This window comes from Moschus berezovskii, chromosome 20 (genome assembly GCF_049115385.1).
Source record: "Moschus berezovskii isolate FMDL1 chromosome 20, NW_MosBer_1.0, whole genome shotgun sequence".
Lineage (NCBI taxonomy): Eukaryota > Metazoa > Chordata > Mammalia > Artiodactyla > Moschidae > Moschus > Moschus berezovskii.
The window spans coordinates 46,995,188-47,013,462 of NC_142479.1; the positions used below are offsets into that span (position 1 = coordinate 46,995,188).

The 18,275-nt window shown below is 48.7% G+C and overlaps 1 protein-coding gene across 1 annotated transcript; it reads left to right on the plus strand.

Moving 5' to 3' along the window:
• The first annotated feature begins 97 nt into the window (after positions 1–97).
• Positions 98–17,772, plus strand: COPS3 (COP9 signalosome subunit 3). The gene is made up of 12 exons (XM_055407485.2): positions 98–250; positions 1,884–2,013; positions 4,083–4,195; positions 4,279–4,328; positions 6,581–6,673; positions 7,837–8,016; positions 10,153–10,293; positions 11,673–11,846; positions 13,776–13,862; positions 16,137–16,250; positions 17,131–17,211; positions 17,458–17,772. The coding sequence occupies exons 1-12, from the start codon at positions 196–198 to the stop codon at positions 17,509–17,511; spliced, it is 1,272 nt and encodes a 423-aa protein (XP_055263460.1). The 5' UTR covers positions 98–195; the 3' UTR covers positions 17,512–17,772.
• Positions 17,773–18,275: the final 503 nt, after the last annotated feature.

An 18,275-nucleotide genomic window follows, 5' to 3' on the forward strand; every position in this document is an offset into this window, starting at 1 on the left:
AGACGGAAGGGGAAAAAACCTGATTTCCGGCGCGGGCATCCGCAGAATCGGTTCCATGGAAACGGTAGCCTGGTCCAGGTAGGTAGATCTCGCGGCGCTTGAGCGACGGAAGTGACGTCACCGCCCTGAGGCCCTCCGGTGGGTCGCCGGCCCTCGTCCCGCGCGCGCCGCCTCCGCCGCCGGGCTGCCGGGAACATGGCGTCCGCCCTAGAACAGTTCGTCAACAGCGTCCGCCAGCTCTCCGCCCAAGGTGAGGCGATGGGCGCGGGCCGCGAGCCTGCGTCCGGGCTGCGGCGGGGGTCTTGGCGCATGGGCCGGGGCTGAGCAGCGCGCGAGATGGGCGACCCCTTCGCCCAGGCCCCGGCCTTCGCCCCCCGCCGTCGGAGCTCGGTCCGTCTCGCCTCCCGGAGGCCCTTCCCGACCTGGCTGCGCTGCCGGGCCCCGAGCGGCTGGCCGCGCTCGACCCCCGGGGGTCCTGGCTCCCGGCTCCCTTTTGGGGGGGCGGAGTTGTGGCCGCTGTGAATTTGACCCTAATTTTCATGCCTTTGAGGTTGGCTCCTCTCATCGCCTGAGTGTCGTGCCCAGGACCCAGAATTAAAGTAATTGGCCGCTGTCGTGAGGCCCCTTTCCTCACCTTGTTGGTTCATCTGTGAAATAGAAACGTCCCGGCTGCGCGAGGTTGTCAGGAGTGAGCGGGAAGAACCATTAAGGTTGCAGAAGCCGCGTGACCTTGCCCAGGCACCCTTCTCTCGGGAGTCGCGTCTCCAGGTGTAAGGACCCTGGTGCTGCCCGCCTGGCTGCCCCGAGGTTGCTTAGGTGCCGGGCGCTGCGCAGCGCAACGGTTCTGTCTCGTTTCTCTCCACACTGGTAGGAGTTAGGGTCAGGGGTGAGGCTAGGAGTCTCTGGGAGTGAGGAGGGCATTCACTCGTTTGTTTGTGCCACAGACTTTAGTTTCCCGAGGTGCCATGAGGTTAGAACGTTTGGGTTGAAGTCCTGTCTCGGGCGTCCCAGGTGGCTGAGTGGTAAAAAATCTGCCTGCCAATGCAGGAGATCCCCTTCGATCCCTGGGTCAGGAAGATCCTGTGGAGGAGAAAATGGCAACCCACTCCAGTATTCTTGCCTGGAGAATCCCATGGACAGAGGAGCCGGGCGGGCTGCAGAGAGTTGGACGTCACTTACTTTAGCTGTTGAACACGCATGCACCTGTCTCAGTCACTTGGTGACTAACCAAACAACTCATTTCCCAGGTCCAATTTTCTTACTTACAAAACAGAGCCGGGGCCGTGCTGGTGAGCATCAAACAGGATCGCTTGCCTGGAAGCTTCACACACATGCTTTGTGCAGGCTGCTGCTATAGGAGCAGGCTGCCCAGCAGAGACGTGCAGGTCACTTGCCCCGTCTCTGACTGGTGTGCCTCACGCTTCCTGCACAGACCGGTGCCAGGGTGGAGTGAGGGCTGGGGTAGAGAAGGAAGGAGGGGGCTGCTCAGAAGATGATGGCATGCAGACTGAAAGTGACGGGCGTGGGAATGAAGGCGGAGTGGAGAGGAAGGAATGGACTGAGAGGCTGAGGAGTGAGATGAAGTCATAGCTGGTGACATTTTGGATACAAAAGGGAGATAACTTGGTGCTGATGGTAATGTGCATTCTGCTGGCTTGGGGCACTGGAAGTGGGAGTGCGACAACTTCAGTGGCCAGAGGAAAGTGGGAAACTTAGCACTAAGACCAAAGGCAAAATCATTTGGTGTCTCTTGCCCTTCTGGGTCCTCATCTGAAATGAAGGCGTTGGAAGAAATCACCTTTAGGCACCTGCAGGTCTGAGGTATGACATCCTGTGGTCTGGTGAATGCTGTTCTGAATGGTAGTATCGTTCTTGTTTTCCAGGGCAAATGACTCAGCTTTGTGAACTGATCAACAAGAGTGGGGAGCTCCTGGCGAAGAACTTATCCCATCTGGATACCGTGCTCGGGGCCCTGGACGTCCAGGAGCACTCCTTGGGCGTCCTCGCTGTCTTGTAAGGGTTTCTTCCTTCACGGCTTTGTGCTCGCTCAGCCTCAACACTGCACTCTCTGGTTTTGTTTGGTGTAGGAAGTAAGCCCTGTAAACGACAGTGAGCTCTTTGGCACAACTAAAGTCACGTTGTAGCAGTTACCTTTACCTCATTGCAGCTAATCATTGCTTGTATTTTTTGTTCTGCTTTATTATTTTTTAAGCTTCTTAATGTTTATACAAATTTTGAAATGTAGTTTTAAAAAATGAATGGTGATCTCAGTTGTGGCAATGTAGTTTGTTTATCTGAATACTTTTATTCGTGTGTTGCATGGGATTCTCCCCATTTTCTGAATTGAAAAGAGGAAAGAGTGGCAGGACAGGGCAGGAGGCTGAGCTGAGTGAAGTTCCAAATGATCCAGAGCACGCTGCAGACAAGTTTAAGCTGGTTTAAGACCAAGTTAAACAGACCAAGTTGGCCTTTTGAACTTTTGTGACTCTGTGTACTTGACGGTTGATTTTTTTTTCTCTCTCTTGATGTTTTAGTGTCATAGATTGGGATTTTATGATTGTTGTGAAAGTTGAAATAATGTAGATGAACTGAGAACAAATTGACCTGAAGTGAGGGTCTGGCTTCACTCGAGCTGGCCCTCCTGAGACAGGGGTGTGTCAGGAGGAAGGTGCTGTCAGAGCCTGAGGTCTAGCCTGCGCTCGCAGGATGGTGGTCAGTGGCTGCTGTGTGTCTGAGTGTAAATCTTTACAAATAAATGACGTGCAGAATTCAGCTCCTTTGTCGTACTTGCAGCATCTTGAGGATTCAGTAGCCACTGCTCTAGATGGCACACACTCAGAACAGGGCCTCCGCTGCGGAAACTTCTGCCGGCTATGTCTGGCGGATAAAGATTTCTGCTGTCTGTGCTTTCTGATTAAAAGAACAGGTAGCACAGTTTGTACCCACTTCAGCTTGTGCCAGTGTGTGTGTCAAGTGAGATGATGTATGTGAAAGCTTTCTGAAGCTATGTTTGACATTGTACTTCAGTTAGAGGAAACCTGGGAAGAACCCTGACCTGGTTCCCAGTTCCCTGGGTTTGAATCTGTGTTCTGCCTATTATGAGCTGTGGGGCCCTGAGCTGTGTATTTTTGTTTATAAAGTGGAAGTTACAGTGCCTTACTGACCTATTGTGAAGCCCAAACGAGATTGTTTGGACAGATTTTGATCATTGGGAAGTGTAATTACTGATGTCAGGTGGCATTGTGATACTGTATAGATGGAAGTACAAGTTGAAAGATGGAGAAGTTGTTGTTAGGTGATAACCCCTGTTTCATTTTTCTTGAGATGAGTTTACACCATTCAGTTTTTTCTTTTTTAAAAAGAGTTTGAAGTTTTCTTGAAAACGATATGTAAGTGGTGGTGGCTTACGTAATTTCTCCCCAGAAACCTTTCTCCGACTCCCTCTCAGTGTTTATGGTGGCGCCTGGTGGCACCGTCTGCCAGGTGACTCGGATGGGTCATCTGAGCTGTCCCTCTTCCGACCAGTCCACTCCTCAGGTCCTGCCCCACAGCTAGTCCTTCTCCCCTGGGTCTGGGGCAGCACCATGACTGAGCCACTGCCATGGCCTCCAGCCAGCCTGTAGCTTCCTCCCTGTCCCCCTTCAGTCTGTTCTGCTCAGGGTTGCTAGTGAGTAAGCAGTACTGAGCACATTGAAGTGCAAAAGGAAAGTATTTAAAAAATTTCTGGGCTACAAATTAAGTTTAGTTAGTTTGAGTATTAAGTGGCCTGACATTTGACCTCATTTAACAGAGTTTTCTTTTTTGAAAGTTGCTCTCTTTGGGATGTCTTTTATTTCTGGCCTTTTTGCTCTGGGTAAAAGTTGTTCTTTAAGCTTATTTTTCTTAGTCTCTATTTGTGTTTATGCTCTATGTCTTGATTATGCAATGAACCAGGCCAGCAGAATCTCATAGATTCTGATTCTTAATTTTTAAAAGTATCATGACTCCTTTATCTTCACAGAGCATTGGAGGCAGGATGGACTTCCATATTTCCTGCCATTGAGGCCCCAACCAGGACCAGTTGGTTCTTCTCTTTGTTGTAGGTTTGTGAAGTTTTCCATGCCCAGCGTTCCTGACTTTGAGACGCTCTTCTCCCAGGTTCAGCTCTTCATCAGCACCTGCAACGGGGAGCACATCCGCTATGCGACAGACACCTGTAAGGGCAGAGCCTTTTCTTCTCCATGGATGTGTTCTGCCCTGTACTCACTTACATCTTCAATATTTTGTTATTGTGTCTAGTTGCTGGGCTTTGCCATCAGCTAACAAATGCACTTGTGGAAAGAAAACAGGTAAGAATGTTGTTTGAGTATTTACAGTTTTGTTTCGCGTGTGTGTAACCTGTGCACCGTGCCGAGCATTAGGGTCCCAGCCTCGTGCTGAGACCCTGATGCTCAGATATATATGATGGGTGTGGAGAGCTCAGAACGTCTCCTGGGGGAGCTCTGACCACAGGAGAGGTGCCTCCAGGGTGCAGCTGCTGCTTATGTTTGGAATGGCCCTTCTAGCGCCCTTCATGTTATAAAATGCAGATTTTGTTTGTTTGTTTGTTAAACCTTTTGTGTGTGTTAGTCGCTCAGTCGTGTCCAACTCTTTGTGACCCCTTGGACTGTAGCTCACTAGGCTCCTCTGTCCATGGAATTCTCCAGGCGAGAACACTGGAGTGGGTTGCTATTCCCTTCTCCAGGGGATCTTCCTGACCCAGGGATAAAACCTGAACCTCCCGCATTGCAAGTAGATTCTTTACCATCGAAGCCACTAGGGAAGCCCTTCTTGTTAAACCTTTTAATTGAGTCTCTTGGACTGCAAGGAGTCCATCCAACCAGTCCATCCTAAAGGAGATCAGTCCTTGGTGTTCATTGGAAGGACTGATGTTGAAGCTGAAACTCCAATACTTTGGCCACTTGATGCGAAGAGCTGACTCATTTGAAAAGACCCTGATGCTGGGAAAGATTATGGGCAGGAGAAGAGGACAACAGAGGATGAGATGGTTGGATGGCATCACCGGCTCGATGGACATGGGTTTGGGTGCACTCCGGGAGTTGGTGATGGACAGGGAGGCCTGGTGTGCTGTGGTTCATGGGATCGCAAAGAGTCAGACACGACTGAGCAACTGAACTGAACTGAATGACCTAATTTTCACTTTATAAGAAGTTGTTCAGTTTAGTCCCTAGGTGTTGGTATCTTCCCTAACCTGCTCAGTCTTGTCTCCTTCCTTTCTGAGCCACAGGAAAGAAGGTCGCTGCTATGGTCCCCCTTACCCTGAGAGCTCAGTGAGTGTTTTATTAAAATCTAGGACAACTTAGAACGTTCCCTAATGTAACCACAGCTTGACATCAGAAGACAAACATGTATAGAACCGTTTAACACATCTGACCTTGTTACGCTTCGACCAGTTGTTTTTGCTAATGTATTTTGTAACAAAAGACAATCTCAGATCACAGTTTAAATTACATTATTGTGTCTCTTTAGTCTCCTTTATTTTTTCATTTAACCTAGCTCTGTAGTTTCAAACGAAGAGTTAAGCAGTATTAATTTGTAGTCTTGTGTCTGAAACGTTGTCATGTTATCTGTCTACAAAGAAGAAAGGAAAGTGAAATCACTGAGTTGTGTCCAACTCTGCGACCCCCGTGGACTTCAGCCTCCCAGGCTCCTCTGTCCATGGGATTTTCCAGGCAACAGTACTGGAGTGGGTTGCCATTTCCTTCAGTCTTTAGTCTCCTTTAATCTAGTGAAGTCTTTATTTATTGTGATATTGACACAGGGTATAATCTGGATGTTTCTTTTTGATTTGAAATTGAACTTTAAAAGACTGATGGTGTGATAGAGCCTGAAAACAAAGACTCAGTTGATATTTTGTAGGTACACTACCTGTTGTTTGAGGGAGGTGGTTAAAAATATGCAATCAGTCTTCACTGAGGAAAGCTTGAGAGTTTCTCCCCTCTTTTATGGTCACATCTCCCCAGAAACTGATCACACCTCTCGTGATTCTCGGTCTTGTTATTGACGATCAGGGCAGGAAAATGGTCTGTTTGTAGCTTGTGGTATCGCTTTCAACAGTAGTTTGCCATCAGGTAAGAGATGTTGCTGAAGAGAATTTACAGGTGACCCCCAGACTGTCCTACAGGAAAGGGCCAGCATCCGTGTTCTCAGTTAAGTCTCCTAAACACGGGGTCACTTCTGTGGTTAATGATTTGGAAAGTTGTTTGTTTACCTGTAAATATAATGAACTATTGAGAACGTAATGTTGCTTTTGATTATTGATCTCCATTAATTAGAAAAATCTTTCTGATTTTAAAAAGTTGTGCTAGTTACTCTAAGTATGACAATAAACAGCCTAGGATGACACTTTCTGACTGAACAGAGACAGAAGTTTCTCCAGAGGCTGTGGGAACCCCCTCCTGTTGTTTAGAGGAGCCCATCAGTAGGGTCGCTCTCATTTAGAGGAGCCTGCCTATAGGGTTACTTTCATTTATAAGGGACAGCCTAGGACCCGGCGTGCCGCCCCCACCTAGGCCCTAACTGACAGGCCTCTTTCTGACAGCCCCTGCGAGGAATTGGCGTCCTTAGGCAGGCCATTGACAAGATGCAGATGAACACAAACCAACTGACCTCTGTGCACGCCGACCTCTGCCAGGTGAGCACCAGGGGGTCACCCGGGTCAAGGTTGGATGTGTTGGGATGGCCCCATGTTTTAATTGTCAGAAGCTGCACTGTTGCTGGAAGGGAATGTTGGGGCTGCTGACTGGGCACACTGACTGCCACCCAGCCAGTCAGTGTGATGTGAGAGCAGGTTGGGGTCGGGGGTGGTGCTTGTGACCCTGACAGCACTCCCAGTAGGAGCTCTGGGGCCTGAGAACCAACTGGTAACTTCTCACATCTGAAGATGTTACTTGTTTGTTTATTTTGTGTGACTCGAAACCCAGATGGCAAAGGAGGGATATGTGTAATTAAGCCTGCCTCTACCTGCTCCCTCACCACCCATCCTTCCTTTCCGGAGGAAGCTGGAGTTGATCATTTCTCCTGCAGCCCTCCAGAGACAGTTTAGGCACACACCAGCAGATACCTGTATATTTTTGTCTCTCTAGTTTAAACACAAATAGTAACAATCTATACAACCTCTTTCTCCTACATACTGTGTCTTGGAGATGATCTTGTGTTAGTGCTTTATAGCCACAAAGAACTCCATACTGTGGGTTTAGCCAGTCTCGGGGGGGTATCCAGATTGTTCCCTTAATGAATAACATGGTAGGTGGATTATTTCAACCACATCTTCTCACTTCACATGGAGGTGTGCATTCTTTTCTCTTTCTTTTGAAACACTTTTGTGGTGGGGGTTTGACGGGCACGTGGTAGAGTTTCTGAGTCTCAGGTGTGCAGTGTTTGCACCCCTGCATGTCTGGTTCCACTGTCACCCAGGCCTGAGGGCTCTGCCGGTCCTGCTTTCTTGGGCTGCACATTCTCTGCTCATAGTCAAGGGAGTCAGAGCAGGCAGGGAGAGATCTGAGAGCTGTGCCCGTGCTGCCAGGGCAGCAAAGAGCAGAGCCCATACTAGCGCATCTATAGATGCCTGGGCTTCGCTTCGCTTGTGAGCTCGTGTTACAGCTGTTTAGCCTTTTCTAAAGAAATGCTGTTTTATTTTGAATGCCTAAGAAGATGGAAGGACGTGTCAACGTTTAAATCATTCTAGTCAGTAAAATGTAAAGCCAAGTGTTTTCTAGAACTTTCTGGGTTTTCTCTTTTTGCTGAAGTGTGCCGAAGTGCATGTGGAGTGATGGCTGCTTGTATCTCTCTCCACAGCTGTGTTTGCTGGCAAAGTGCTTTAAGCCAGCCCTGCCATACCTGGATGTGGATATGGTGGACATCTGCAAGGAGAACGGGGCCTATGACGCCAAGCACTTCCTGTGCTACTACTACTATGGCGGGATGGTCTACACCGGACTGAAGAACTTCGAGCGGGCACTCTACTTCTATGAGCAGGTGATCACTCCCCCAGCTCAGGGCATATGAACCTGTGTGGTCAGAGAGGCGTGCCTTGACTTGTGGCAGGGGCGCAAGGCAGGGATGGACTCGAATTCTGTCTGGTGCGGGTTGAGTTCTGTGTGTCTCTGGATGTTTGTGGCTTCCTCTGTATGTGGGGAAGCAATGGAGCCCAGTGATCTTTGTCGCGTCTTCTTGTTCTGAAATGAGGTGTGAAGTTGGGTTAAGTTTTTTGCTTTTTTTTTTTTTCAGTCCATGTTGCATGGCTTACAGTATCTTAGTTCCCCAGGCAAGGACTAAACCTCTGGCCATAGCAGTGAAAGCACTGAACCCTAACCCTGAACTGTCAGGGAATTCCCAAGCTTTTCTTATTTTAATAAAACATTTTCCTGGTTCATAATTCAGAGTATGTAAAGGAGTTCAGAGAAAAAAATGCCTCCTCTCCACCTTTTTGTGTCTGTGATGAGATGTGCATTTCTGGAGGCTCGCTCAGGGCCTAAAAAGACAGGACTGAGTTGAAACAGTGTTTTAAGATGAACTTGTCAGACGTTCAGAAGTTCCATTTGATTCGGAGTGCATGTTCTAGTAATCAAAGGTGCTCTGAACCTTAGAGGAGCTCAGAGTGTATCTGAGATGCTGTGCAAGCATGTGCACACACCTGTGAGTGGGCATGGCCTTGGTCAATGGGACTGACCAGCATTGCTGGGGCCTGGGATAGGGTGACTGGAGGTGCTGCTGGGCAGGGGACATGACTGATACCAGACAGACATCTTTTCTTACTGCTTTTCTGAAACTTTCCAAAAGATATACTTGCTAAAAAAACAAAAAACCACCTCAAATCACACAGCATTACATAAAGTGATGAGTGAGAGCCGCGTCCACCTCTCACCCCAAGCACAGGTGGCGCTGGGTGCTCCCTGGCCCCCGGCCGGCAGGCCTTTCAGCAGGTTCTGCTGCTTCGTGTGAAAGCGGTGCTGCCTGGGGTCGTTGTGCTTGTGTCCTCATGCTCTTACAGGAGTGTTTCTGTGGAATAATTCAGAACAGCCTTAAGGGGCTTGGATTTTGTTTGGGACATTTGGGCTGATTTGGGTGATAGATTTGGATTCTTAACCTTCATGAATCCATGTGAAAGAATGTAGAAAGGCAGCTGCAGAATAGGAAATACTTGCAGGTGATGTTTCTGAAAAGAGGCATCCAGAATGTGCAGAGGTGTCAGAATTCAACAATAAAAACCCTAAAATTTTAAAACAGGCAACAGATTTGAGTAGACATTTCTTCAGAGAATATATACAGATGGCCAGAAGCCCTGATCAAAAGGGAAATGCAACTCAGAGCCACAGTGTGGCACCAGGTCACACACCTGGCTCTTGTGATGGGGTGCTGGCTGCTGACAGGGGTGCAGAGCCCTCGTCATGGCCAATGGGATGCTCAGTGGTGTGGCCCCTTCAGAAACAGTTTGGCGGTTCCTCAAAAGGTTACACCTGAAACCTCCATGTGACCCAGCACTTTCATTCCCAGGGTTACACCTGAGAAAAGGGACAGCAGATATCCACCAAGACACACACATGAATGTTGTCAGCAGCGAGAGCCATGTGGCCAGATGCCCACCAGCCGAGGTGGTTTCTGTTTACGTGGAGCACTGTTTGCCTGAAACATAGAATAGTTTGTGACACAAGTTACTTCAGCGTGTGCCCTGGAAGTGTCACGGTGAAGCTGCTCACATAAGATCCTGTGAAACCATTTATGGGAACTTGGCACTCCAGTGGTTAGGATTCCATGCTCTCACTGCCATGGGCCTGGGTTTAATCCCTGGCTAGGGAACTGAGATTCCATGAGCACAGTACAGCCAAGATGGGGAAGAAAAAAGCCATTAATATGAAATGTCCAGAGCGGGCAAGTCTAACAAGAATTGAAGTGGAGGAGTGGATGGCTGGGGAGGGGAGTATGGGCAGTGACCCCTGCCCAGCAGGGTTTCTTTTTAGGAAGGTAAAAATGTCCTGAAATTAGGTAGCTGGAATAGTTGCACAACTTGGTGATCATGCCAAAGCCTAGTCGTCATTAAAGGCAGTGACAGAGTGTCAGTGCTGTCTTCCTAATTCATTCTCTGTCCGCACTCTGATGTTCCTCTTCACCCAGGCCATCACCACACCTGCCATGGCTGTCAGTCACATCATGCTGGAGTCGTATAAGAAGTATATCCTGGTCTCTCTGATCCTGCTGGGCAAAGTACAGCAGCTGCCGAAATACACCTCTCAGATTGTGGGTAGATTCATTAAGGTGAGCTTTCAAAACAATGATTTCTCAGCTGACATGTTCTGTTCCTACAAAGCTGTGGTGATGCATAACTCTGTAATCTGTGTGACTTGACTCTCCCGGCATCTTCAATTAGCAGACGTTCTCAACGTCCCCTGGGTGTCTGGCAGGACCCTGACTGTCCTTGTCCGTGCCCACCAACCCCCTGATGGGGTGGGGTGTTCCCGGGAATCTGCATCCACACTCTTGATTGGGTGGTCATGGTGTAGGGGTTTAAGGTTCTGAAAGAGCAGTGCTGGCTCTGTTGGACTTGAACTCTGACCAGGTGCTGGGAGATCCTTTTAGACCCCAAGCTTTGCTCACTGAGCTGCTATGGTTTTCCTAAGGACTCGGCCCCAGGACCACATGGAGAAATTACCTCTTTTTTTATTTTCTCGTAATTCATGCTTATTTTATTTTAAATTGAAGTCATTATCGTTTGATAACAATTGTGTGCTGACCCTCCTTGAACAAAACTCAAAGTTTCAGGAGGTCAGTTTGAAAGTCTTCCTGACGTGAAGGTTTCAGTGCTGTCATGTTGAGCGTTGCCTGTGTCCTTCAGCTACCCATCATGGTTCTTGGGCTCAGGCTGCCTGTCACAGATGGGCATGTAGGGGTGGGTGAGAGGCCCTCAGAGCCCAAGGAAGAGTGATGCGGGTTTGGAGAACTCCTGCAGGTGGCCCCCATGGCTCTGGAGTGACCTGTTCCAGGAGGAGCACTTTCGTAAGTGGGGTCCTCATGACTCACCTCCTTCACAAGAGCTGCGGTTTGTCTGCAGAGTTAACGGAGTGGTGACGAGGGCTCAGGCATCAGGGTAGGGCTGCTGCTCGAACCAGGTCTGCCAGTGCTGCTCAGCACCGCTTGCCCGCTCCTGCAGCCCTGCCCCGTGTCTGACAGGGAAGATGAGGAGCCGTATCGCCTGGGTGGTGGACACAGCTCCACTCTGAGGGGCCCTCAGCCCAGGGGTCTCTTGTGCCCCCGGAAGCAGTCAGTTATCCCATGGCACTTGGTGAGGCACGTGTGGAGCAGGAGGGGGCTGAGAAGGGTGGGTGTTTGCCTCCTTTCTTCCCAAGGTGTTTTATCTGGGACAAGTCAGGGGCTGCCTGTGAGAAAAAGGCCTGTGACCGTCCCTGAAGGTAGGCTCCAGGCCTGCTCTGTGCTACACGAGGAGCACCATGGTAAATTTCTCTCCTTGGTCTTGAAAACTAGGCATTTGCTTAGAGTAACTTACAGTCTGCTGGGTAACAGTAAGGGACGCTGGACCTCCTTGCTCCACAATTAGTGCCATGTTTCCTTTTGCGTCTCACACAGGCTCTGTTCTGCTAACTGTTGAATCTGGTTTCTTCCCACCTGCACACCTTTAGCCTCTTAGCAATGCATACCACGAGTTAGCTCAAGTGTACTCCACCAACAACCCCTCGGAGCTCCGCAGCCTGGTGACCAAACACAGCGAGATCTTTACACGCGACAACAACATGGGGCTGGTGAAGCAGTGCCTGTCCTCGCTGTATAAGAAGAACATCCAGAGACTCACCAAGGTGCAGTCCCATGGGCCTCCGGAGCCAGACTCTGTTCCCCCGTCCTTGTCAGCACTGAGGCAGCAGCGCAGGATCCCAGCCGGTCCTTTGGGGACTTGGAGGGGTGCCTTTCCAGGGCTAGTATGGGGTATTTGAGAAGAGCAGGTGAAGAGGAAGCAGGGAGGAGACGTGGCTGCTCTGGGAGGCAGACAGGTAGCTGAAGGGAGGGAGATGGCCCAGGCAGATGCTCAGGGTGCAGCTGTGCGGCCCGGGACCTTACAGCAGGCTAACCCACCCTTGGGCGCTTGGCTGGTGCACTTGCGCTGGGGAAGGTAAGCCAACTGTGTAGTTTTTATTTTCTAAGATGAAAATAGACGCAGTGGCTTTTGATGTTGGAAAATGTGCTTATTATCAAGTGTTAAGGCTGTCCAGGAAAGTGTAAAAAGAAAATGAAGCCTTAAGTGAGCCAGGGAGATGGAGGTGTTCATTGCAGGTAATGGGAAACCGGCAAAGAACAGCTGCGATGAGGGGGGAGGGGGCAGCTCTTCCCCCGAGCCGCAGCCCTGCGAGGACGCAGTGGACGAGATGGCTGGCTGCCGGGGACACAGGATTGTCACAGGGGCTCAGACCTGCTCCACAATCATGTTCTGGGGACATTTCTCTGGATCCGTCCTCTCCATGTTTGCAAACACTCCCACTGACTGTAGCCAGGGTCATATGCTATGTGCTGTTCTATATCCTTTCTTCCAGTTTCCATGGCAATGTAAGCCTGTATCACAGTGACTGTACGTTGTGCTTTGTTGTACAGATGATCATAACTTTATCAGCCAGTTCTCTTCTGATGGACAGTCAAGCAGAAGTTTCTTACTTTGAAAGGAAAAATGACAGTTCTGTATATTTTGAAACGTTCGCTTTTCTAGCACTGGTGCTAAACTACCCAGATACTCCTTAGAATTCGCAGGAGTTTCATTTGGGAAGGAGACGCTACTCTGAACTAAAGTATATATAGAGTTTTTTTGGTCATTGGCTTACCAAGAATTTTCAACATCAGAATCTTAACAAGGCCTGCTTTGAAAATACATTGTATTTACAGGCAGTTGTAAATACTGCCAGCTGCCCTAAAAATGGGGGCTGTTTTAATTTGTTCCTGAAAGGCGTTTTCATCAGGTCCCAGGCAGACCATGATGAACACTGGTTTCCTTTTTTTCCCCCCCACTGGTTTTCTTTTAACCCTCGATGTGTTTACACATTCTGATTTTGAATTTTGAAGGATGAATCTTTTTTTTTAGTTTTATATTTATAACGTAATACATTTACAAAATGCAAAGACACAAAAGTCTCCACCCAGTTCCTATACTGCAGCTGGCCTTTTCTTTCCCAGAGGCCGCCCAGCGTCCCTGCTTCTAGGGCATCCCTGCAGAGACTGTATAAGCACATGCATTCACACGCGTGTGTGCTGTCACACGTATGCACATTTTCCTTTTTCAGAGATGTGAGCCAGATATAGATTCTGTTCTGTGTCCCTTTTTACGTTTAATGATGTGCATGTCTTCAATTTCAGCTCATAAAAAGCATCCTCACTTTGTAAGATTTTTTTATAGCCATGTAGGAGTCCATTTGTGTGGTTTCCCTGCACTCAGCCAGTCCTCTGCTGATGGACATCTGGGCGGTTCCGACCTTTGCCGTCACAGGTAGAGCTGCAGCGAGCAGCCTGGCACACACGTCATTCTAGATCCAGGAAGCATGTAGAGGGTGTTTGCTAGAAGTCATTGCTCTAGAAAAGTGATGCTGAAACCTTAGCTCATCCCGTTCAACTCATCTTCGCAACAGAAAGCTAGCTCGTACACTCTTGAGAAGCAAGCGTTCAGTGACAGTAGGAGTCTACACATTTAGTAGAATTTCTCTCTTCAATCTGTTTCTACCTGTGATTGATTAATTTCTGAATTTCAGACATTTTTGACACTGTCGTTACAAGATATGGCAAGTCGCGTGCAGCTCTCTGGGCCTCAGGAGGCAGAAAAGTATGTCCTGCACATGGTAAGTGTGTTTCTGTTTTTAGAAGTTACTTAGTGGAGTTTTGTCCTCGTAAAGGTTACTGGTATTCACTGGGAGACGTAGAGGAGGCAGGGCACGCGGTGTCACCACTGTGGGTGATCCGTCAGCTCCTCACAGTTGGGTTTCCTGGGGACTTGTGCACGTGTGTCCCGCACGGTCGTGTCCTGAGGACGTTCCTGGTCATCACAGCCAGGGAGTGCTGCTCATAGCAAGCGGAGCCGAGTCCTGCACGCAGGGGGCGCTCCCACCACAATTCTTTGGCTCAAAAATGTCAATACTGCCAAGCCTGAAAAATCCTGCCCTACTGTGTAAAATTTATGAAGGCAGGGATTTTTTTTTTAATAGATTTAATTTTTTTATAGCGATTTGAGCTTCACTGCCAAATTGAGGGCAAAGTACAGAGTTCCCAGTCCCCACACACAATCATAGCCTCCCCTGATCGGTGTCCCCACCAGACTGGGCCGTTGTCATAGCTGATACTCCTCCACTGACAGGTCTTCATCCAAAGTCTTTAGTTTACATCAGGTTTGTTCATGTGTTGGACACTCTGTGGGTTTGGATAAATGTACATGGACGTGAATCTGTCATGACCGCATCGCGTGGAGCATCCACTCTGCCCTGCAGATGCCCTGTGCTCTGCCTGTTCCTTACCACCCCTCCCACTATTGACCTTTTCATTTTCTCCAGTTTTGCTTTTTTCACAATGTCATATGGTTGGAATCATATAGTGTGTAGCCTTCTCAAACCAGGTTCCAGCCCTGCATCTGCCTAGAAAGGTTATTTTTATCCTGACTTGTAATGTCCCATTTTTAGCGGTGTCACATTTTTGAGTTTCTTATGGAAGGGAATGTACAGCATATGTACTCAGAGGTCTGGCTGTTTCTGCTCAGCATCTGAGCCCCGTGCACTGTGCTGTGTGTTGTTGCAGCCAACTCATGTTCAGGGTTGCAGCGCTCCATGGCATGAGTCCATCAGGTAGACACGGGGGTGGTTTCCTGTTGTGGTTTTTACAGAGCATGCTGCTGGTGAACCTGGTGTGCATTTCCACTCGGTGTGTTCTGTCTGCTGTGAGATACTCCGTGTGCTCACAGAGTCAGGGAGTCACGCCTTATATTCGGTTGTGTTGGGCTGCGGGCACTTCATTAACTAGGACCACGTCCCCCAGGCTGGAGATAGCAACCAGCCCAGGCAGCTCAGCTTCACCAGCCCAGATGGAGCTTCACTGATGCTGGGGCATGGTGTGTCAGGAATGACAGCACCCTTTTGGGATTTTCTATCAGCTGCTCCCTTTTTAGCTGCATGGACAGGATTTGGCTGTGAGGATCAGTCAACTTAATCCCTGGTTGTTGAAGCAAATAAAAAAATACACCTTGAAGCTGCCTTGGAATCAGCATTGGCAGGAAAATTTTCTTAAAGGACCAGAGGATAATTGCAACTGGAGTGAACCAAAAATTTGTTAGGGCTTCACTTTTGTAAAACACAAGGACAGTTTCAGTTATATCTCATAGAAGTTGTCTAAAGATGCCAGGGTGCTTCAGAATGTCTGTGCCAGGGAAGCCAGATGCAGGACCACGTACTGTCTGACTCCACTTACACGAAACCTCCAGAACAGGCATGTGCAGAGTGTGGAGAGTACACAAGTCGGGGAGGAGCTTGAGAGGAGGGGGCTGGGCAGTGACTGCGCAGAGGGGTCAGGGGCCCCAGGGGGCAGTGAGGTCTTTTAACGCTGGGTAGAGGTGGCGCCTGTGCATCACAGGTGTAGTTGAATCTGCTGAATTGTTCCCTTTAAAATAGTTGACTGCGGGATGTCCCTGGTGGTCCAGTGGCTAAAATGATTGACTAGGGGATCTCCCTGATGGTCCAGTGGCTAAAATGATTGACTAGGGGATCTCCCTGATGGTCCAGTGGCTAAAATGATTGACTAGGGGATCTCCCTGGTGGTCCAGTGGCTAAGTCTGTGGCCTACACTGCACAGGGAGCAGATTCAGTCCTTGGTTGGGGAACTAGGACCCTGCCGGTCGCGTGGCACAGTCGAAGAAAAGGTTAACTCACTTTACGTGGACTTTACTCCTTAGTCTCTCATGGTGCCCTGCACATATTAGGTATTTAAGAGAGGAAAGAGAGTTGAAAAAACAGGTGGAGCCTAAAATACTTGCAGATTGATTTACTTATTGCTTTCTGTGATTTCCCCTGGCTGCGTTGAAACACCACTTAGTCACATAGTGTTTGGGGCTAAACTATTTTCGTCTTTTATAGATAGAAGATGGCGAGATTTTTGCAAGTATTAATCAGAAGGATGGGATGGTCAGTTTCCACGATAACCCTGAAAAATACAACAACCCTGCCATGCTTCACAACATCGACCAGGAGGTAACACAAACACCAGTGCTCTGGGCTGATGTCTGTGATGTTACACTTGAAGCACTGCTTCTGTGTTCCAGGATAATTTTAGTTTTAAATATGGGTGGTTCCCAACTAGTTTCCAAGAACATCTTATTTCCTAGAAAGTTAATTTCAAAATGGACTGTTCCTGATTATCTGGTTATAAATAAACGGTAGGTTAGCATCCTTGTCCAGTTTGTAAGAGCCTCCTTCAACTCCTGAAATGCTTGGAGAGTACAGTGTTTCAGTACAGTTTCAGGTGTACCCAGTAGCCACTTATACTGTGGAGCCTTCAGTAACTTGAATCTGGAGTCCCGGGTCAGAAGGTCAGGGGGGAGCAGGCAGCGGGGAGGAGGGCCGGCCGCGGTTCCCGCTGGGCAGCCGCCATGGACCGGAGAGCCGCTGCCTCTGCACTGCGGCTCATGCTACTCTCAGGGCCTTCGGGTGTGAGCTGGGCTTGCGGGGATCAGCTGACTTCTTACCTGATAGGCGAATGGATTCAACCAAATAGTAGCTTCAGAATATGAAAAGCAGTAAGTCACCAGAGTCTGTTTTTGGCAATTCAAATTTTTTTAAAACCCTAAAAACTGGAAGTATTTTTTGTAACTCGTTTGGTGTCAGATGCCACCTGAAATGACACTTATGTGAACATTTTTAGGTTTCATTGCCAAAGACAGTCATGTGTTTAATTATGGGGTGGCAGGCAATGTGCACTATTTGTGCTGTGTTAACTGTCTGATCCCAAATTCTGACTCCAGAACCTATCTGGCTCAGAGCTGTGACGTTGTAGCATCCAGATAGTCTAGGCTTAAAAGGATAAACTTGCCCTGAACCCACCTGCTCAGCCTGTCCACCTGCCTCCACACAGATGCTGAAGTGTATAGAGCTGGATGAGCGGCTGAAGGCCATGGACCAGGAGATCACAGTGAACCCTCAGTTCGTGCAGAAGGTGATTGGGGTCCCCTCGTTAATGGAAGTATGCTGGAGGGAGCTGGGTGGTGTCCCCATAATAGTGAAGTTCACGGAGACAAGCTCATGGAGGGTGTTTCCACACTCCAGGCTGGAAGTGTGTTCAGGGGTGGGGGTGGGGGTCCTGGAACTGCCTCCCTGTTACATGGGGTGATATCCTCTGGGGCTGCTGGCGGGAAGCTCTTGCCCGTGCAGACAAGTGCACTGTCTCCTGCCTCCCTCCCAGAGCATGGGGTCACAGGAAGATGACTCAGGAAACAAGCCGTCCAGTTACTCCTGAAGCTGACGCCCATCCTGAGTTAGAGAAGCCATCGCCCATCCCTGTGGCCGGACAGGTGTTGGGAGGTGGCTGGAGGATCAGGCCCATCTCACCTGGACATAGAGACAGTGCGTTTTGTTTTGATGTCTTCAGTCCTGTGTGCTTTCAGTAAACCATTCTCTCTGTGAAGAAAGGAAAACATGTTCAAACTTTAAAGCCTGTTGTGGGTTTATTTATCCTCAGATTAATGTTGTTGCATTAAATCTGCCTTTTTGTTTTAAATTATTTGAACATTGGTTCGTCTTCTATATCACCTTTTCCCTCTGGAAAGCTTTCAAAGAACATGTTCATTGTGAACAGATGTAGATTTTGGGAGTTGTTGGAAGATTTGAATCTAAAGTTGATATCAGTTGCCTTAAAAAATAAAGCTGAGAGGAGAAAAAACATCTGGGAGAATCTCTCAGGCAGAATCCAATGTTTCAGAATTAAATTACCATGCATGTGAGCCATAGGATGCATTCTGAATTAAAGAGATACCCTTGTAGTCTTGGGAACATTCATGTGTGTGGCGCTCTTCTGTTTGTGAGATGAAGGGCAGACTTGCCCGCTCTTTCTCTACAAGCATTTCCTGACCACCCGCACAGCTGCGTTTGGATTCTGCTTAGGGTCCCCCCTCTTCAGGACTCTGGGATGCATCTGACTCGGGTCCCCTGAGTTGGTCCCAGGATGGTGTGGAGACTCGGAAAAGTGTGGTCAGATACAGTGGAATTAGGTCCCTAAAGAGC

What these genes read in the sequence shown, in the direction of transcription:
- COPS3 (XM_055407485.2), top strand. Translation starts at nt 196, where the DNA reads ATGGCGTCCGCCCTAGAACAGTTCGTCAACAGCGTCCGCCAGCTCTCC. An exon ending in TTGGGCGTCCTCGCTGTCTT is followed by an intron (nt 2,014 to 4,082) that starts GTAAGGGTTTCT and finishes TCTTTGTTGTAG; the next exon opens with GTTTGTGAAGTTTTCCATGC. An exon ending in CACTTGTGGAAAGAAAACAG is followed by an intron (nt 4,329 to 6,580) that starts GTAAGAATGTTG and finishes TCTTTCTGACAG; the next exon opens with CCCCTGCGAGGAATTGGCGT.